The following is a 21,268-nucleotide window of genomic DNA, read 5'->3' as shown; positions in this document are numbered from 1 at the left end:
TGATATGTTCAGATTTACGCAGTCAGCTTTGTGGACACAGGCTCTACTCTGAGAACTTTCAACATACACTTTAGCGATAAGTAAGCTTGCAAAGCTCGCAAGAACAAGCTGGAAGCTATACCAACTCACCTGGGTGACGCTATGCAAACACTCTACGCTGCTGTGGCTGCTCTATGTTCCCCAAGTCCAACTTACACCTGCTGACCTGCACCAGCTGAAGGTCAACAGCACCTTATCAACAGTGCTTCTGCTGCCAGAGATACTCAGTCCATCCTCGGGGCAGGGAGAGCAGAAGGGATATTCTTTACAGCACGGGTTTTCTGTGCCCATTTTGCTGCAGATGTCAACATGTCCTCTTCAGTTGACAGATGTGCCCTCTACATGCTGTTACACATCACAAGCAGAAGCTGCTGTGAAACCAAAGGTTGCTCATAGCAAATGCCACCGTTTGTGCACTCACGGGGGCCAGCTATGTCAAGCTAAGACTTTATTCGGCCATGGAGAATAGTAATTACAGATTAGAATAAGGCTTAACTATTTTGAGAAGACTAATATTCCCTGTGATACAGTTTTTATTTTTGGCTACAGAAATATGTTGCTGCAGGTGCAGATTTCCAGTGATACTGAAACTTACAGAGGTTTTAGCATTTGAAGAGTCAGGGAGGGTTTTATAATGATCAAAACATGATTATTTTATCCGTACAAAGATTCTTCTAGTTACAATTCTTCATCTTAACAGATTTTGCCCTTTATTCTAGGCTCCTTAAAACGCATTCCAATCTGTCAGTTCCTCTATTATGAGAATACAGAGCATTAAACTTCAAGGGACACCAACTTGCAGCCTTCAAAACTTCTTGACAAGGGGAAAACCCGGCAGATTACTGATGTTTCTCTAACAGTGCCAGCTGCAGTGCAATCATCAGCCTCAGGAGGAGCAAGATAAAGCTGACTAAAGACCCAATATTACTTGAAGAACAAATGCTTTCCTCAAAACTTGGAGCAGAGCAGAAATAAAAAAGAAACATACTGGAAGTATGAGACTGATGTGGCAAAAGATACAGATAAGGGTTTTTCCTAATGTGATTGTGATGGTGCTGTGAACAACAGTCTTGCTGTTGAAAGAAATATTTATACCAAAAGTGCTTGCTGAAGGAAAAATTTAGACCCCAATCCTGTAGATGTTTAAACACCAGCTCTGATCACGTGTGTAGTGTGCCTAACATCAATGAATCTCTCATCAGCCTCCTAGGATTTGCATATCAGCATAAGAATTAAGTCTCCTGCAAGTGTAGTGTCTGAAAAGTTAGGCATTTCAGACCAAGATCCTACAAGATGCTTTGGACCTCCTGGAAATTTCTGAATGTTAAATTCACAGAAAGCTGTAACTCACCTTAGATCTCTCTTCAGACACATGGGTCCAAAACTGTTGTCCCCAAAATGCTTCTGTAACAGTTACCTAGCCTTGAAACTACCTAAGCTCAGTCAGCATCTCAGTTTTCATTCTAAAGTTTCCCAAGTACTGAAAGTCTCTTTTCTGGTACTGCAACTGCTTATCGTGCCAAGTAGTAACAAACCCAGCTCATTCCTGACCTTCACAAAACAAATTTCCCACCGTTTTTCGTACTGGAGTAATTTTGGTCCATAAACAAAGCCCAGAGCATAGTTAATAGATCAAGTTTGGTTTGGTTTGGTTTGTTTTTTTTGAAGTGGAGACTGCTGCCCTTCTTCAGCTGGTATTCATAGCATTTCTATGCAGCGACACAGTGATTAAAATATTAATCCAAGCTCAGAGAAACTTCCATTCAATTTGTTCCCTCCTTTGGGTATTTATTCACCCTCATATCTCTCTCGACCCTAAATGGTGATCAGAAAATGGTGAGGAAAAGAAAAAGTTGAAAACATACAGGTAACTTGCAATATCTTTCATGGCAGTTGCTCCACTTTTTGTGATGAGTGATGGGGGATTGATTTGACTAAATGCAATAGTGCCCATGGCTCCCTGTAGATCTGGTTCTGTGTTCCATATCCACTGCATTCAGGCCCTGAGGCATTCAGTCACTCAAGCTGATGAAGCATGTATAAAACATATGGAGTTCCTAAGAATGGCCACTTCACATCAGACCATTACCTTGTCTCCAGCAGCAGCCAACGGTGGATGCACTCTGGGCAAGAACAGAGAACAAGAGAACAAATCAATAAAAGTCCATACTGTTCCTGCCAGTGTTACTCAGCTCACTATTAATCTACTGGCTTAACTGGCTCTAGTCTGCGGGAGTGCCAGTGTTGTTTCACGTGCTTTGCAGGTTTTTATTCCCTATTGTTTCTCAGGAAATTATAAGTAAAATAGGTAGAGTGAGAGCACTGATATTACTGTAACAACTAAAAAGCAACATTCCAATTGAGTGTCATTGTTAAGAGTAATGTGTGCGTATGTAAGTAAATTCTGCTAGCTGCAGAATGCTCATAAGAGGCTATCATGCTCAGAGGTTACCAAAGGATGGTGGGTGGGTGTGTATTTAGAAACATATGTTTATGAATGACACCTAATACCATGTTATTTTACAGACACTGTATTGTGTTTGTTACACTTGCACCAAAGCACCTTGCTTCTGCCTAAAGGATTCAGAGGTGAATTCCCGCTACCATAACCTCCAGATAGCAACAGGATAAACTTGTCTGTTGCTCCAATCTTGGATACAAAAAAAAAACCAATGAAATAAGCAATCCATCTCAGCAGGAAGTACCTGTTTCTGTGCACGTGGATATTTTCATAGTCCCTCTTATCTTGTAGTCAGTCCTGTTGGACCTCATAAACTCTTTCCTTCTGCTCCACATTTGTCATATCTATTGCCTGTTTTAGTTGAGGTCGAAAAGTCCAGGACAGATTCAGAGGAGAGGGAACTGGAAAGCAGGCTCATGTCTAACCAGATCCAGGACTCCTACACCCCACTGCAGCCCCTCAAACAGCTCTTTAGACAGCAGCTCACCACCACTGTCCATTCCCAGAGTTCAAGTAAGATGTTGTTTCTGTCAAAACTGTTCCTGTTGCAAATGGCACTCAAATTACAGAATGAAGAGAAGTAAGTCTTCATCTTTCCAATGCATTATTATGTAAGAAAGATGGTACTCATTCAGACTGCATTAATTATTCTCAAAATCTCTTACACTTCTTTATCAAAAACAGCATGACAGCAACTGGCTATTTAGCAGTGACACAAATTACAGCATTTTTGTTATCCCTGAACAAAAATGGAACTTGCATTAGTTACAAATTTCAACTATGTCTTACAAGAGGCAATAGTCTGACAATGCAAACTCATTGTCTAGTTTTATGGCTTCCTTACATTGCACCTATGCACAGTGTCTTTAACTTATATAATGGACAACCCAGGGTGAGCCCACCACCATCAAACCAGGATATCACCTTCTGCTAGCCATAAACTGCTCTTTACCATGCTCTAGTATGGTGCATCCTGGATCTGATATAAGCTGATTTAACTACAGAGCATTTTGCTGGGCTAGAGAGTTAAATCAGCTCTGGAAATCATCTGTCGTATGCCAAAGCTAGTACAGTGACTGTCTCTCTATTACAGATGGAGCCTAGTCAGATTAGGGGGCTAATTTAGCTGGTTAAGTCAAATACCCACAGTCAGGTCATACAAATTCCTCTCAGTTTATCTCTATAGCTATTTCTGGCAAAGTATTGCTTCTTGCTAGTTACAGCTTACAGCTGGAATCATGTGGCATGCTTCAGTGGGCTGACTTCCCCACAAGACACATGGATGAGCTGATAAGATTGCATTCAGATGAATGGAGAGGGGCCTGCTTTACTGTTTGCATGGCAGAAGGCGCTACCTGTATTCTGTTTCTCTTATCACCACACGCCCCTGAATTTTCAGCTAAGAGAGCAAGTACAGCACTTAAATACACTATTTCAACCATTATGCACACAGTCATCAAAGTATATCTCATTGCTTTACAGAACCCTTTAATGTAGTTAAGTCACTGAAGAATGATTAGCTCCTAAGAGTTACACTTTTCCTTTGGTATTAAATCTTGAGAGGTGATACTCAGATTTCTCTTGAATGGCAGTAGTAATCAATGCAACTAAGGTCTTAAAAACTCCCTTTTTTAAGCAGAACTTAAGCTGAAATTAATATTTTTTCGGTGGAAATTCCACTCAGATTTGCTTAAAACATCAACAACAGTATTTAACAGTATGTTCATAGTTTTAAAGTATTTTGAGAAGCTTAATGTTCAAAGAAGACATTTTCTTCAATTGCTAACCTCCTTGTAAAGAGATTAAACTTTCTTTGTGAGAGTGTAAGTACTCAGCTGCTTCATTCTTGCCTATCACTTTTGTCCAGGGTAACCCAACTGGGCTTTCATGAAAGCAAACAGTGTAATTACATAAAGCAAGCAATGCCACTAACCACATTACACTTCTTACCAGTCTGACCACTAAATTCAAAGCACAAACACAGTTTTATCAAGTTCTGTATCTCCTTCAAAAGCAACATTCTACTTTGTATAACCATTAAGAGTAAAGTAACCAATAAAATTTGGATTCCACCAAACTTAATCTAAAATCTCTGTTGGTTTAGCATAGTCAATACTAGAATTGGTTTGCATTCCTACTACTCCAGAACTATGATTCAACAAGATTGTCACAAAGAATTACTTTTCCCACTGCCAGCAAAATGACTGCTGAACCAGAACTGCCATAAAAACCTATAAAAGCAACAATTCTACAAGAGATAAATTTACTCTGAATCCCTGTGTCTCTCAAATGCCTATTCATAGTCATAGAGCAACATATCACCCTGGGAATCATGTAGGATAGACGTAATTAAGAAATCAAATCCTGAAACCACTTGTAGGTGAGTTTTAGAAAAAGGCAAGCTTTCTCTGCTTAGAATAATGAAAATAACTGAATTGTATTTTCAATTAAGGCTACTCTTCAGGAAATAATTCTGAGTTCACAGAGGTGTCTGCAAAAACCTGACAGATGGGTTTTTTACTTACAACCCTGACCTTTCATACGTATCTTTCACAGTCATTCTCACATACATTTTGAGAGAGTAACTTTCCTTCTTATTTCTCTGAGAATTTGTGATCAGTGAAGCAGCAGCTTCTGAAGAACAGCTATTGAAACTGCAAAGCATGCAGAAAAGCTTCATGATTAAATAGGTCACAATCGAATCTTGGCCTTATCTTCTGGTTTTGGCTGAGATAGAGTTAATTTTCTTTGCAGTAGCTGGTATGTGCTATGGTTTGGATTTGTGCTGGAAACAGTTTTGGTAACACAAGGATGTTTCAGTCACCATTGAGCAATGCTTACACAGATCAAGGCCCTTTCTGCTCCTCACATCCCCCTACCAGTTAGCAGGCTGGGGGTGAACAAGAAGTTGGGAGGAGACAGAACTGTGACCCCAGCTGACCATATGACATTGTGCTCAGTATATAAAGCTGGGGGAAGAAGAAGGAAGTGGGCTGATGGTTGAAGTTATGGTGTTCATCTTCCCAAGTAATGATTACACAGGATGTAGCCCTGCTTTCCTGGGGATGGCTGAACACCTGCCTGCCCACGGGGAGTGGTGAATGAATTCCTTGTTTTGCTTGTGTGAGAAGTAGGTATCTAGGTAAAACTTTTGCTTTACCTGTTAAACTGTCTTTAGCCTAGCACACAGGTTCGCTCACTTCTACTCTCCAGTTCCTTCCTCCATTCTGCTGGGGGAGGGAACAAGGTGAAGTGAAGGGCCGCTAATGGATAAACAATGGCCCCAAAGGTAGGCTGAGGAGTGCTAATAAACTCACTGGAGGATGATCTCCCAGATGAGCACTGGAAAACAGGAAAACACAAAAGACCTGCTGAGCACCCAGCTTGTCTTCTCCTTCATCGATACCGACACCTCCCCAGACAAGGCCGCGGGGAGGCTGGTCTGAAGCCAGTCAGTCTCCCTCACGGTCGTGTGAGGCACCAGAGACAACAGAAGGGAGCGGACAGCCAAAGCCGGGGAGACAAGGACAACGAACAGTGCGGAGAGCGAGGTCCCCGTTAACGGCACCCGAACCCCACACCCCTCAAGCCGCGCAGCAGGGGGCGCCATGGAGAAAGCCGGTGCGGACTACAACTCCCGGCATGCAAGGCGGCGCACCCGTGCTTGCCGTAGGGCCGGGGGGACGGATCCCCTCCGCCGGGGCTGACGGCAGGGGCCAGTCGGCGCCGCACCTTCGCTGCCGGCAGGCAAACCTGGCGCTACTCCGCAGCTCTGTATATGTTTGCGCCTCTCATAACATTTTGCTCTTCTTTAGTGCCCTGGTGGTTTGGCGGGGACCGCCATAACGGGAAGCGCCTGTTGCCATAGCAACCCTCCCCGCGGTAAACATCCCGGGTGCCCCCGGAAGTGGTCAGAGCTGGCCTCCCATGTGGATACTCCCGTTACCGCTCCCGGGCTTGGCCGCAGCGGCTCCGGCCCTCGCGGCCTCACCGTTAAACGTTAACGGTTTACTCACTAAAACCTAAAGGTAGGCCGTGCCGGTTAAACCCCTCCGCGGAAACGATTGGCCCATTGCCCCTCCGCCTGGCCAATCGGCGCCGGCCACGCTCTGTCCGCAGGAAACCGCACATGGAAAGCCGTGATTGGCGGTGATAGCAGCAGGCCCTTCCCTTCCAGACTCCCCATTGGCTGTATCTTTGGCGTGGTACGCTCCGATTTGTCAGCGGCGGAGCGGCGGCCCCCACCCTCCAGCGCCCCGCATTTATAAGGCGGAGGCGGGAGGGCCGCGGCCGCTCCAGCAGGCTCAGCGGCGGCGGCCGGTTGGCGGCGGGGCAGGAGCGCGAGGTACGGGCGCTGGGGGTCGTTTTCGTGTGCGACCGCAGCCCACGTCGCTATGAAGCCGCTGTGGGGACTCGTTCTGGCGTGTACGCTGCTCCTGGCCGGTGAGTGCCCGCGGACTTCTAGAAGCTTCTGGCGAGCGGTGGCTGGGGGCGGGGAGAGGCTGGGGGTCGGCCAGTAGTTCCCCCCCACACCTCTCCACGCACTCCCCCACTGTTTCCCTAGGGTAAGGGAGATGGGGGCCCACGAGAAGCGCGGTGGGGCCCTTGGTGTCTGAGGGGCGGGGGCTCCCCTCTTTGCCGTCTCCGCCGCTCTCCCCGAGAGCGGCGCTCAGTCTCCTGCTATGCTCTCCCCAGGCTGCTGCCAGCACCTCTTTCCGCTGACTGGGGTGGCAGGGAGAGGGGGCCGGCCTCTGTAATGCTGCTCATGCGCGGCCACGGGTGGGAAGTGGGGGGAAGGGTTTGTCTTTTTACACCGTTGGGCTGTCTCCGGTTGGATTGAACTTTTTTCAGGGAGTAGAATAAAAGGGGCAGGACTGAGGCGAAAACTATGGGGATGATAAGTGGAGAAGTTCAGTAGTGTGTAGTGGCGATCAGCTTCTTAAGGTTGGATTCCATGTTTTCCCAGTATCGGTTAGAGCTGAAGAAGTGGATGTAGAGGGGACCGTGGAAGATGACTTGGGTAAAAGCAGAGAAGGGTCCCGAACAGATGATGAAGTTGTGCAGAGGTTAGTACCTGGGGTTCTGGGTAAGTTACTTCTGAAACGCTAAGACTTTCCATTGCTTTTGAAGGGTCAATTCGCGCATCAGTAATGCCTAAAGCCTCAGAAATGAGGGGAGAAGGGAGAAATGCCATGCAAAAGAGAGACCTAGTCACTTAAATGACTGAATCCTTCTAAACAGAAGTGAGTCTGAGAACTTCAGATTCAGAAATATTCAAGTTGGTTTTGACTAATATCAGTAGCTAACATAAACCACAATATATTCATAGGGATTTTCTCCTGCATATGGTAAATAGTCATTTCAGTGCCTGCTGATGAAATAGTTCTATGCTCATGAACCGTCTCATCTCCTGTGAGATCCACATGCTGAGGATTACAGTGGTTTTAACATACCTGTGTTTCTTCCTGAATTTCTTTTTTAGGGAAAACAAAGTCTTTCTTGGAAGCATGGATTTTCACTTAAGTTTTAAATTAAGGTGGTGCAGTTGAGGATAGCTATTCCTGCACCTATTTGATAGTATTACTTTTGGGCTATGGCAGTGATCAAGAGTCTTAGTATTGTTGTAATTACACTATTATTGCTGTTGCTGGATGATAAAATTAGCGACACTCTTTATAGGCAAGACTACTTGACAGGTTTTCCTTGTCGTAACAGAGAGGAAGAAGCTATCCAACTAGATGGCCTAAATGCATCCCAGATCAAAGAAATCCGAGAAAAATCTGAGAAGTTTGCATTTCAAGCAGAAGTCAACAGAATGATGAAACTTATTATCAATTCTTTGTATAAAAATAAAGAGGTTAGTGCCTTTGAATAGAACATGCTAGAAATCTTTGTGTGTGTTCTAGAAATCTGAGCGCTGATTTCTGTTTCAGATTTTCCTCAGGGAACTTATTTCAAATGCTTCGGATGCTTTAGATAAGATACGGTTAATATCCTTAACTGATGAAAATGCTCTGGCTGGTAATGAGGAACTTACTGTCAAAATCAAGGTAAGAAGCATTAGGAACAATCCTCTCTTACAGAGGAGCAGTGGGAAGAATGTAAAAAGATAGTGGATCATAAAATGCAATTTTCTGGCTTAATACTGATGCAAATAGAAACTAGGACCACATCAGGACCTTCGCAATTGACTTTGTCAAGTACTATTCTTTACTGGTGAAAATACATTTCTGTTTCTATGAGGAGTAACTGAGGTATTGAAATACTGCAAAGTAGATTTACTTCACTCCTGTAGTTACTGCATATTTGATTTTATTGTAGCCAGGCATGAAAGTGAATAGCTGCTATTCTGCTTAATACTTTTTCTGTGGCACCTTATTAGGTATTAAAATTCAAAATGAAGTTAATACTGCATCTTTTTTACTTATTTTTTTTCCAGTGTGACAAAGAGAAGAACATGCTTCATGTTACAGATACGGGTATTGGCATGACAAAAGAGGAGTTGGTTAAAAACCTGGGTACCATTGCAAAGTCTGGTACAAGTGAATTCTTAAACAAGATGAATGAAATGCAGGATGATAGCCAGTCAACATCTGAGTTAATTGGCCAGTTTGGTGTTGGCTTTTACTCTGCTTTCTTAGTAGCAGACAGAGTTATTGTCACATCAAAACACAACAATGATACTCAACATATTTGGGAATCTGATTCAAATGAATTCTCTGTGATTGATGACCCAAGAGGAAACACTTTAGGACGTGGCACAACCATAACGTAAGTAGTAAAATACTTTGGAGTTAAAAGAAAAAAAGTCTTGGTGTGTTTTGCTTATTGGAATATGTGGATTATTTTAGAATTGTGACTCTAATACATCATTTGCTTCTTCTAATACAGCTTTTTTCAGTGTAATAGAACATCCAAAATAAATACAGTTCATATTCCATTAGATAAACCAGGAGAACCATGAGCATCTTGACAACTGTCAGCAAGTAATTCCAGACAGTTCAGCTGCCTGCATACTCATTTGGTTCCTCGCACCATTGTGACCCTTTGAAACCTATATAAGGCTGTAGAGCTTCCTCTGGGAAACTGGCTGCTGCTTATATACCAGTGGAACTGATCTGATGCAAATCTTAAACTGGAGATAGTTTGACAGGCCTGTTTTCATGGCTTTCATGAGCAGATTGGTTTATTTAGTCAGCGTTCAGATGACTTCTTCCTGAAGAAGGCACTTAGCATGAAGAAGTTCATCTTGGTGCTCTAGTTCCAAGTAGAGCTAGTAAGAATGCATTAACCTCCTGCTAAGTATCAGTGTTCTGAGGTTTTCATTTAAACTCCTGGTCACTGTCTGTCCCAGTTGTTGGAAACAACCCTTTCTTCTTGGAGCAGTTCAGTAGGTATTCTGGTTTTTAAGAATCACTTTGAGCTTAAGTAATAAAGGCTCACTTCACTAAATTTGAATCTCTACAGCTGCAAAAGAAGATGCAGCTCTTCCTGTAAAATTACTTTAAAATACTTGTCCAGCACTTTAATTAAACCTTTTCTCATTTTCTTTAGCCTTGTTTTGAAGGAGGAAGCATCTGATTATCTTGAGCTGGATACTGTTAAGAATCTAGTAAAGAAATACTCACAGTTCATAAACTTCCCCATATATGTGTGGAGCAGCAAGGTAAGTATATTTAACAGATCACTGTAGAGTATGACCTTTGGTTGTGAAAACTCTGGCCAGATCTTTCAGGAAGGATGAGAGAATGATATAGAATTTGCTTGGTTTAATTTCCAAAAGATTTCTGTTCCTGACCCTTTTGGCTAGTGTAACTAGTTAGTTACTTGCTGAAAGTTACTGTATTGCTAAAATTACTAATTTCCAATGAACTTGCTTTTATTCTGACTCAAAGAACTTTAGCAAAGGAAAAAGACTGTATGAATCACTAAAAAGATCTTTCTTCCACTGGCTTTGGTAGCTGGAAGCTCTGGTAAGCTCTCAAGCAGGGCCATGGTTAGGTGTCCTAAAAGAAGGGTAGCATCTTAACTATTAGGCCTGCTTTTCTGATGTTTTCTCAGTGTAGCACTAAGTTATATCACCAAAGCCTCTGATGAGCATTATGTGTAAAGCTAAATGTAAAGTTATAAAAAACTTGAGTACAGTGACATCCCAGTGTATTGAAGGAGAGCATGTATTCATGAAAAATACAGCTAAAAACCATAGTTACCTATAGAGAAACGCTTGCAACAGGCAAACAGCATAAGTTAAACTAGCACTCTGAGAGATTAAGCTGTTTGAGAGGATCCTAGAGCATACCTCGTAGGAAGCCAAGCAGTCCAAGTCCTCACTCTCAGTTGTCTCTTTAGACAGAGACTGTTGAAGAACCCATTGAAGAGGAGGAAGCAAAGGAGAAAGAAGAAACAGATGATGATGAAGCTGCAGTTGAAGAAGAGGAAGAAGAAAAGAAACCAAAGACTAAGAAGGTGAGCATTGTCAGACTTTGTTTTGCAGCTCATGTCAGGTAGCTCAGTAACTTTCACAGATAGGCTTCCAGATACATTTCAGTAGCATGTGTATGCTTTCAAACAGCAATTCCTGTTTTGAGTGCAGTTAGATACCTTGTCAGTAAAGAACATCATAAGCAAAACAGACTTAGTTGAAATCAGGCAAATGACTGGCACTTGGCAGCGTTATTTGCCTTGTGAGGCAGTGGTCCCTGGTCTAACTATAAATACATGAACAGCAGTGGACTCCAGTAATCTGACACTGTTGACCAATTTAAATTGAGCACACTGTTGGAAAGCTTATTTTGGAATGGCAGTAGAATAGAAATACTGATACTCAGTGAATGTGTTCAGTGTACATAGGACACACTCTAGTGAACATGAGTTTTGTTTTCATGTGTTACACTAATGTGTATATTTGAATGAGAATGTCCACTTCTTTTGTAAATTAGAGCATGTATTTTTGACATGCTGTTGTATTACATTGCCTCAGTGACATTGTAGCCTCAGTGGAGTGTCTTTGACTTAACCAGAAGACTGAGTTTTTATGAACTACTATGTTCACATGCCTAGGTTGAAAAGACTGTCTGGGACTGGGAGCTCATGAATGACATAAAACCAATCTGGCAGAGACCGTCTAAAGAAGTTGAAGAAGATGAATACAAAGCTTTTTACAAAACCTTTTCCAAGGTAAGCTCTGAGCCTCAAGATTGTTCCAAAGTATAAACAAAACTGAAGGCTTACAGGATGAGCTATTTCTGAAGAAGTAACTGCTGTCAGTAGGTAGACTGAATTGTGGAGTGCCTAGGAGGGAACAGCATTTGAGTCAGGAGTTAATATTCTTTCCAGAGACATGGTACTACCCACCCAAGTGTTGAGTGGCTTAGGTTTAAGAAGTAGTATGTTCTAGCTCATATGGAGCTTACCAATCCTTTCAAATGCTGACAGTGAAATTCTTATTCAGTCTGAGAGTGGTAGTGTTTGTGTTGTACATGACAGAAGAAAGAGATACAGCTTTCTAGAAATGATGTGTATGTGTAAATGTGATGTAATGCTGCCTTGGGAGTCTCTTATCTGCTGTGATAATACTGTATTGGTTACTGTGCTGTTGGTGGTTGGCTTGTTAAAACTTAACAAGCTAAGAAAAAAAAGGGCAAGAAATAAAAACCTATGTCTTGCGGAAGGTTAGTGCTATGTGAGTAACTCCGCTAATCTGGAACTTTCTGTGTCCATAATAACCATACTATTGCTAGATAGGTTAATTGTGAAATAATTGCACTTATTTGGCAGACTTTTGTTTTTCCTGGAAATGTATTAACTCTGATTTTTCCCATATCAACTATAAGAATTCTGTCTTCACAGGAACACGATGACCCAATGGCTTACATCCACTTCACTGCTGAAGGGGAAGTAACTTTCAAATCTATCTTGTTTGTTCCTAATTCTGCTCCACGTGGCCTGTTTGATGAATATGGATCCAAAAAAAGTGATTTCATTAAGGTAGGATAAGCAAGCGTGTGGGTATGTTTTCATGTCTTAAAAACCATGAAACTTTAACCTGGCTACTGTTTCCTCCTGTAATTCAGCTGTATGTTCGAAGAGTGTTCATCACTGATGACTTCCATGACATGATGCCCAAGTATCTTAACTTCGTTAAGGGTGTTGTAAGTATCACGAGTCTTACTTGCATTTTATTATTTTTTTCTGTCTTCAGCTACTGTTAGCTATACTTACAAAGCTTTTTCCTCAATTAGGTGGATTCTGATGATCTTCCTTTGAATGTATCTCGTGAAACACTTCAGCAGCATAAATTGTTAAAGGTAAGCTAATTGATCTTGCATTCTTTCATTGTAACATGACAAAGATTTAGAAGAATGATGGCTTGATTGATTTTATGTTATAATGTATATAAAGTAAAGTATAGGAAACCCACAAATTGCTGGTTTCAAACTCTTTGTGTTTGCTTCAAACTGGGGACACCAAGTGTCTTGAATCCATTTGTTGCAGTAGGGTGAATTGAGTGAGGGTTCTTCCAAGTGCTTATTGTTGTAACTTGGTATTGCTGCTTTTTTAGGTGATCAGAAAAAAACTTGTTCGCAAAACTCTTGACATGATAAAGAAAATTGCTGAAGAAAAATACAATGACACATTCTGGAAAGAGTTTGGTACTAATGTAAAGCTTGGAGTTATTGAGGATCACTCCAATCGTACACGACTGGCTAAACTTCTTCGCTTCCAGTCTTCTCATCATGAAAGCAACCTCACAAGCCTTGACCAGTATGTGGAAAGAATGAAAGAGAAGCAAGATAAAATTTACTTCATGGCAGGTGCCAGCAGGAAGGAGGTATGTGAATGTGGAAGAAGGAAAGGAAAAAATAATACAGCTTCTAGCTACAGTAGTACCATGAACATTGTGAACTCTGCATTCTCTGTAAATGCGAACACTCCATGCATGTGTTACTACTGCAGTTCAGTTTTCCTTGTACCAGCTTCTGTCAAATAGCTGTACAGGCATCAGAAGCTGCTGGTACCAGTGCAATTAAACTGGCATCTGATCTATTTTTTTTTTTTTGTCTTAGGCTGAGTCTTCACCATTTGTTGAACGCCTTCTGAAAAAGGGTTATGAAGTGATTTATCTTACTGAACCAGTAGATGAATACTGTATTCAGGCTCTGCCAGAATTTGATGGCAAGAGGTTTCAGAATGTAGCTAAAGAAGGAGTTAAGTTTGAAGAAAGTGAGAAGTCTAAGGAGAGTCGGGAAGCCTTGGAAAAGGAATTTGAACCGCTCTTAAACTGGATGAAGGACAAAGCTCTAAAAGACAAGGTAAAATGTTACGTTGTATGTAATGCTTAGTTGTAAGAGGCCACTTGAGAGTGGCCTTTCTTTTTATGAATAAATACATGTTTGATCGTGTTTATTTCAAGAAAATAAGGATTAGAATGTCATCTTTTGAAATATCAGCATTTTCTGAAGGCTCTGAGTTAACCTCCTTTAGTCCCTGTATAAGCTACTAGTTCTGTGAACTAACATTAAAGCTGGGTTTTTTTCCTACAGATCGAAAAAGCTGTGCTATCTCAACGTTTAACCCAGTCTCCCTGTGCTCTTGTGGCTAGTCAGTATGGATGGTCTGGTAACATGGAAAGAATCATGAAGGCTCAGGCTTACCAAACTGGGAAAGATATATCTACAAAGTAAGCTTTCGGTTACATAGCAGTAGACATGAACTGTAGTTGACCTCCCGTGCTTAGTGTGGGCACAACAAGCTTCCATCTAGTTTAGATGATCCTTCATATTTTTAAGGTCGCTTACAACGGAGTTGTGGTCTCCCTCATAGTCTTACCTGCATATTTTGAAGCCAAATATGTGAAACTGCCTTGTGAGCAAGACTCATCAGTGGCATTTGCTATATCTGTAACTTTGTGACAAAAGATGAAGTTTCTTAGTAATCGGAATGCTTTTTTAGAGTTGAGCTACTATTAAAGTGGAGCAGGGGGAGGAATATGCTTACTGTGGCTGTAATTGGTATTCAGGGGTTTAAAGATGTAGCTGGGTCCTGTACTTGAAAATTTACTAATGTACTTCTGTTCTTTTCAGTTACTATGCTAGCCAAAAGAAGACATTTGAAATTAATCCCAGGCATCCACTGATCAAGGACATGCTGAGGCGAGTCAAGGTAAATAAATAACAGTAGTGGAATATTGACTACTTGGCTGCATACAACCCGGCTAACAGTTCTGCTTTTCTTTTTGTTTTAAATGCTCTTCTGCATTAGGAAAATGAAGACGACAAAACAGTTTCAGATCTTGCAGTGGTATTGTTTGAAACTGCAACTTTGAGATCAGGATATATGTTACCAGACACCAAAGAATATGGAGACAGAATAGAAAGGATGCTTCGTTTAAGTTTAAACATTGACCTGGATGCAAAGGTTAGTTTGTCTTCAGCTTGGGGCTTGATAATTGACTAATTGATAGACTTGCATAAAATGAAATGCATCTGGCTTCCTACACTTAAGAGGGCCACCAGGAGCCTAGTGCAAGTATATGGGTGGGAAACTAGAGTCTGTAGTCAATGCTCCTGTCCTCTTTTCCACCCTTTTATATTTCTTTGGGATTCTGCTTTCTTATGATGCTTCTTGAGTATTGTCCTTAACTAAGTGATTTTTCTATGGGAGTAAATTAGGGGCCAAAGGCATATGTGCCTGTCACATAATGGATAAATTAGTAAGTGGGTATAAGTAATACGGGTTCTCATAATGCTGTGCAAGAACTTATGCTGGGTGTCTTGGAAGAGGAGGCATGATTAATGTGTCTATGCTAAAAAGATTCTGCTTTCTCCTTCAAGTAGCTTAGGACAAGTGTTAGGAATTGATAGTGAATACTTCCATAGCCTGTATTTAGCTAGTGAACAACTAAGTATTCTAAGCAAATAAAGCAAATTGCTTGTGACCTTCCTACAGGTGGAGGAGGAACCTGAGGAGCCTGAAGATGCAGCTGAGGAGACAGAGCAAGATGAAGAGGAGGTTGATGCTGATGCTGAAGACAGTGAAACACAGAAGGTACGGTCTGTAGTTTGACTTCCTACTTATATTTGTGTGGTTTTGTTCATGGTGCTGCCTGGCAACAAATGGTGCTCATTTTACCTTTCATTACACTAGTCCTTACTGTGAGGTGTTCCAAGCTTTTCTTGGAGGGGGAAAAAAACCTGCAGCACAAATGACTAGGTCTGCTGCTAGGTCTACATTTGAGCACACTGAAAAAGTATTTTTCTTTTGATAGCAAAGTCTTAACATGCCATCATTTGAACAGAAGTTTGACTTTAATACCTCAAAAAGTTGTATGAGTGCTTTGCAAAAGCATCAGCAATAGTTAGGTTCAGTTCTTGTGGGACAGCTTTTGTAACCTTTTCCACCTTCAGAAACTGATTCTTACTCTCTTCTTGTCTTCACAGGAATCCACAGATGTGAAAGATGAACTGTAAGCTCCACTCAACTACTGTCCTGCATTGGGGGGTTAAGAGGGAAAGAGGGAATGTGAATTAGATTGTTGTGGTTTTTTCCACTGCAAGATGTTGAGGGATGGTAATGGGGTTTAAGGGTGAAGGAGGATTTTTTTTTTTAAGTTCACTTTTCTAAAAACATTCCTCATGAATGTAAATTTGTATTATTTAACTGACTTGGTGTAAAATCTTGTCATGTACAAAATAAAATGATCCCAAACACCACTAACTCTAAAATTTATACATAATTCATCTTGTGCGCTAGCACAAAGAAACAAAGGGATTGCCTTGAGTGTTCAGGTCCTTTGTACAACAGGCAGTTTGCAGTCCTTGTGCCTGTCCACACTGGCACAGCCACACTTAACTGTAACTGTGGTTAGGTTTTGGTTTAACAAACCTGCTGTGCTGTTTAGCCAAAATGTAAGTGGTATGTTGAGAGCTGTACTTTAAATTCATAGTTGAAGTAAGTATTCAAGAAGCTGTGTCTACTGCCATCTTAAGGAAGATGATATAGGGCATTTATAAATGGCATTGGAACTGGTGTCCTGCCAGCTTGCACTGGACTAGGTGTGACTTGACTCCACTTACAGAATAGGCAGGGGTATTATTACAGCTGTGACAAGGAGCAAAAAAAGACATTTCCTTCCACTAAATACATGAACAGCCTGCAGTGGTTTACTGCCTGTGGGCATACACTGTCCTCCATGGTATTTGGTAGCCCTGCCTTTGACTTGTAGATACAGCAGTGCCGCTTTCCACATTTTTTAAGTTAGAAACTGATCTCTTACAGTTGTTAACTCCTTTAATGCTGTTGTTCCTAAACTTTCACTCCTGTTCTGTGTTTCTTGACAAAGTTCTTTAGGTACTTAACTGTCACTCAGACTAAATCAGTTGATACCAAATGGTAATGTAGACAGGTTAAACTGGAGGCACTGCTTTTTCTTCTATTCATTATGTTGGCTTTATGTGGTGTTTGGGTGAAGCACTACATTTTCTTACTTGTGCCTCTACTTTGAAACACCTTCATGTGGTTGGTAGAAAGTGTTTATGCTCAAGTGTTTTGTTTGTGGTATTTTTGCCTTGCTCTGGAAGAACTATGTAGGAGTAGTAGTTCTGTACAGTGACTTCACTGAAGAAACACTCTTCGTTAACATAAGTTTTGTGAAGTTGGCTGTTCTGCAATCTGAAGCAAAATACACTGTTCCAAATTAGGTGAGGGTACTGAACACTGACGTGAAGGAGTTGCTTTCCATTTACTTTACCAGGGTTCTCCTGTATCACCCAAATACTGTTCCCATGCAATAAACACAAATGCCATGTATCAGTGTGGTTATTGCGTTAAGGTTTTTACAGAGATGTTGGCTTTACTGAAGTATGATGCCTGAGAGTTCAAGGAAGGGGAGCTGAGTTTTGGGTTTTGTTGTTTGTTGTTTTTTTTTTTAGCGAGTTTGGGATAGCTTTGGGTTTTGCTTGCTGTGGTAGTATCTTAGATGTACCCAAGAGCCTTTTATTGTTAGGGCATGTGGACAGTATTCTACCCCTAGAGTGTAGTTAAGTAGCAACAGTGACTTCAACAGCAGTCCTTTGCTAGTTATTGGGCACGTGCACCATTTCTTCTTAAAGCATGGTTCTCTTACTATGGCAGTGCAACTTTTGTGCTCTGTAGTAATCAACTGCTGCTGAGATTTTGATTTCGTACTTCCTAAAGTATCAGTTTACTAACGCACTTCTCAATATTATCAATGCATACCCTTCCTTTGACCAGCCTGAGTAGCAAATACAGCATGTGTCTCCTGCATGGTTAGGAGAGTTTTCACAGCTAACAAAGCGGTGTATTGGAAGCATAGGGTTGCTTGCTATACTGTTCTTAACCTGTTACTTGTAGACTTGAGCAGCTGAAGTTCTTGCTGCCTTGATTGGTTTTAGGATAACATACCCAATTTCAGAAATAATAAAGAACACACATGAGAGTCGTGCTTTGCACTTTGTGTTCCTCAGCTGATTCTGTAATGTACAATATGCAGTGGTCCAGCTGCTTCCTTGGCCCTGGACTGAGACGTGTTTGCTATTAATAAGCACAAACTGCAGTTGTAAGCTTGCTTTTTGGGTCAGCTCTGTGAAGCAAAGTGGTCAATGCCAGAAGTGTTTCCCAGTCACCCTCAGGCTCTCTCAGTGCTGCAGTCACCAATTCTGGGGTTGTCACCTCACTTGCATGGTCAGCTTTGTTCCAAATGGGCACCAGTTCCCTTAATGTTAGAGAAGGCTGGGGTAAAACATGCTCCCTGTTGCTCACTTGCCATCAGCAGCAAGATCTATTTAGAAACCCCAGCATATCACAATTAGTAACCTCCCTCTGCAGCCTTTAGAAAAGCAGGTCAGAAATCAACACCACAATGACATACCCTGCAAAATACTTGAGTAGCAGGATAATGGTTGGTGAAACCTGGCTTTTTAAAGGGGTATCTGAAAAACTGCTGTTGTTGATGTAGTTAGAACAGGAACAAAACATTGCTGAACTACTCAATTTTGTCTCAATAAACTTATGCTGAGGACACAGCAAAACAACTTAGTTTTGCTTGGGAACTGTGAACGGAAAAGTTTCACCAGAAAAGACCCTGGACTGGCAAGATGTTCTCAGTGCTTGATTTCTTTGGGCTTAGCAGCTGGGGTTTACTCTGGGGCCTTTTTATTAGTGACTGCAGTCACTGATAAGGGTGAGAGAGCAAACCTGTCATACAGTAATGCAGGTATGGGCAGATAAGAAGGGGAAAGGTTCTCGTTCAGTTCCTTCTGTAGGTTAACGAATAGTCGCAGAAGTCTGTGGGAGCAAACCTTTCTTCTTAGGAAAGCCACTCCAACTTTAAACACAAATAAACTAACAGCTTCACAGCTGTAACAGGTGTACAAGTAGCCCTGTCAGCGATTGTTGCTGTATCCCTCTGCTATTAAAAGAGTGTATAGGTATTTTGCCACTAGAAATTTGGAGCTTTTTTGTTTCCTTAATGGGCAATTTGTCAGACTGTGGTTTTCTTTCCTGAGTTAAACCTGAGCATGTGCCTTGCTCAAGGAAAGCAATCCCCATCCTTCACCAGCATACCACTCAAGCACAGGTTGTACCGTCCTTGTATAACTCTGTATCTATGACCTTGTGTGTCTTCTCAAGTTCCTGTTGTGGGAGTTTTGTGGCAATCCTATTTCAGGACTGAAAGGTAAACCTGCACTATATTTACAGCTGTCAGTCAGTCATAAATGGAGGAATATGTTCCAGTGGAGTACAACTGTACACAATTTCAGTGTAATCTGTGTGTATTCACCCCCTTTTAACACAACCATGTTGTAAGATCCTCCCCAGCCTTACAGCAGACCAAAGTAGATTTCCTGTCAGTGATACAGACAGAACACCAATGTTAACTTTGTTAGGGCAGTTAGCCAGCACAAAGAAGAGGCCAGTGCAAAAAGTGCTGCCATAAGGAATCTGATCTGTACCTGCTGTTGTTCACTGCATTACATTCTGGGTTACATCCAGTACTACTCAGTTTTACAAGGGGGAAATGCCAACAGGTAAGCAGGGTTCTACTGCAGATGAACAGCAGAGCTTATTGAGGCTAATGAGAGGCCATAAAAACCTGAGTTTTCAATATATTATAAACATCCTGTGCTTGTGAATCAGCTGAAAAGTTTCAGATTCCCTCAGACTTGCCACCATGAGTTTGCATCTTCTATTCTGAAGGATACATTATACCGCAATCAAGATGAAATCATAAGTGTTTTGGCATACAACTAACCAGACTTGCAACAACAGTATTTGCTGTACATTTATTTTTACCACTGCCTGTAACTGTTTAAAGGAAACAAAAAATTATGAAAGGAGTACAGTATTTCACACATAGATTTCTGCAGTTGAGGCAGCTGACCAAGTGTTTTATCAGTTCTGGTTTTCATAGCGCAAGTAAAGTCTGCTCGCTGTTGTGAAGTCTGAACATCACTTGATCTTGCTTTTTAGACCCAACAGTTCTGTTTGCAGTTCCCCAGGCTTAGGAGGTACTTCAGGGATGCTCTGTTCAAAACAGGAAGACATCAGCACGGTGGCAGAAACTGAACTCACAAAGCAGTAAATCAGCACACTCTGTGAAAGCACTACAGCTAAGTTGTGATTACACTGCCCTCTTTTTTGAGCACAGTACTAATTCTTACACGCAAAACATCTTAAAAGTCAACCTATACCCTTTTTTATAATTTGACTTTTAAAGTAGCAAAAATGATTTGAAAGGTACAAAAAGAAGGAATGGAGAGTTTGTTTTGAAAGAACAAAGCTTTCTGCCATTTAAGAAAGTAAGTTTGGTTGGGATGTCTACTACAGCTGCAGCTTCCACACAGGTTCTTGGTGACAGAAGAAAAAGTTTTACTGTTTCTATTGCTCTATTTTAGAAATTCAAGCACCAAAACTGGAGATGAAATTTAAAAGAAGGAAAAGATGCCAGATGCTGTTTCAAGACCTGTATCTCCTCAAAATGTGTGCTACTTGAAACCAGTGTAGATCATTAGATCATTCTGAATACATACACCTATGAAGGCCACAGTGGATAGTATTAAAATACATAAATACTTTCACATCAATGACTTGAGCCTCACTGCGTAAACTTTCATGTGGCAGCTCAAGCATGGTCATTTTTAACCTTTCTCTAACTTGAATCCAGCACAGTGTTTTTAAAAAGCAAAGTATACAAGCACAAGAGAGTGAGACCAGGCTTACAGGCTAAACGGTCTCCGAAAGACCAAACTAACCACTGATATCCCCAGTGACTGAGCTCAGTTGGAGCCGAGCTCTGTGGCTGTAACGTTGACAGTTTTGACTGTCATTGCTTCTAATGCAAAGCTTTGGTCATCGTTTCCATTCCTGGAGGAACAGAAAGCCTGTTTAAAGCCTGGTATGGGCCCTTCTCGCCACTTCTGCGCGCTGTTCCCAAACCCCGGCTCCCCGCAGCAGCCAGCTCCGCTCTCCTGTTAACAGCACCATGTCCCTAGCCGGAAGGCAGCTGCGCAGGGACGCCCCGACCGCTGCTCCGCTTTGCGCCCTGAGGCCAAACCCTCTCCCCCAGGAGCCCCACCACCCCGCCGACAGGCTCACGTAACGCAGCCGGCCCCGCGGGCACTCACAAGGTCGGGCCGGTAGTACCTGTGCACCACCTCGGCGCCCGCGAACATGGCCAGCAGGCTGGCCGTCAGCGCCTTCAAGTAGGTGGGCCACGGCACTCCGGCGGGCATAACCGCACGGCTCGCC

General features: G+C 42.0%; 2 protein-coding genes across 2 annotated transcripts; one reads left to right on the top strand and one right to left on the bottom strand.

The window, feature by feature from the left end:
• Positions 1–6,786: 6,786 nt before the first annotated feature.
• HSP90B1 (heat shock protein 90 beta family member 1) lies at positions 6,787–16,212 on the top strand. The gene is made up of 18 exons (XM_062616343.1): positions 6,787–6,943; positions 7,467–7,566; positions 8,216–8,357; positions 8,434–8,550; positions 8,940–9,271; positions 10,055–10,166; positions 10,850–10,966; positions 11,561–11,677; positions 12,350–12,487; positions 12,574–12,651; positions 12,742–12,807; positions 13,062–13,331; positions 13,567–13,812; positions 14,044–14,180; positions 14,584–14,662; positions 14,762–14,917; positions 15,449–15,547; positions 15,940–16,212. The coding sequence occupies exons 1-18, from the start codon at positions 6,895–6,897 to the stop codon at positions 15,967–15,969; spliced, it is 2,385 nt and encodes a 794-aa protein (XP_062472327.1). The 5' UTR covers positions 6,787–6,894; the 3' UTR covers positions 15,970–16,212.
• Positions 16,213–19,774: 3,562 nt separating this feature from the next.
• Positions 19,775–21,262, bottom strand: LOC134162480 (ubiquinol-cytochrome-c reductase complex assembly factor 6). Its single transcript, XM_062616339.1, is given in 3 exon segments — positions 19,775–19,980; positions 19,982–20,044; positions 21,145–21,262. Coding segments are annotated over 3 exon segments (342 nt in total). The 5' UTR covers positions 21,253–21,262; the 3' UTR covers positions 19,775–19,809.
• Positions 21,263–21,268: the final 6 nt, after the last annotated feature.

This window comes from Pezoporus occidentalis, unplaced genomic scaffold, assembly GCF_034315485.1.
Source record: "Pezoporus occidentalis ecotype Australia unplaced genomic scaffold, CSIRO_AGI_Poc_V1 ctg19, whole genome shotgun sequence".
Taxonomy (NCBI): Eukaryota; Metazoa; Chordata; class Aves; order Psittaciformes; family Psittacidae; genus Pezoporus; species Pezoporus occidentalis.
The sequence above is the reverse complement of the archived record's forward strand: the minus strand, read 5'-3'. Positions and strand labels throughout refer to the sequence as shown.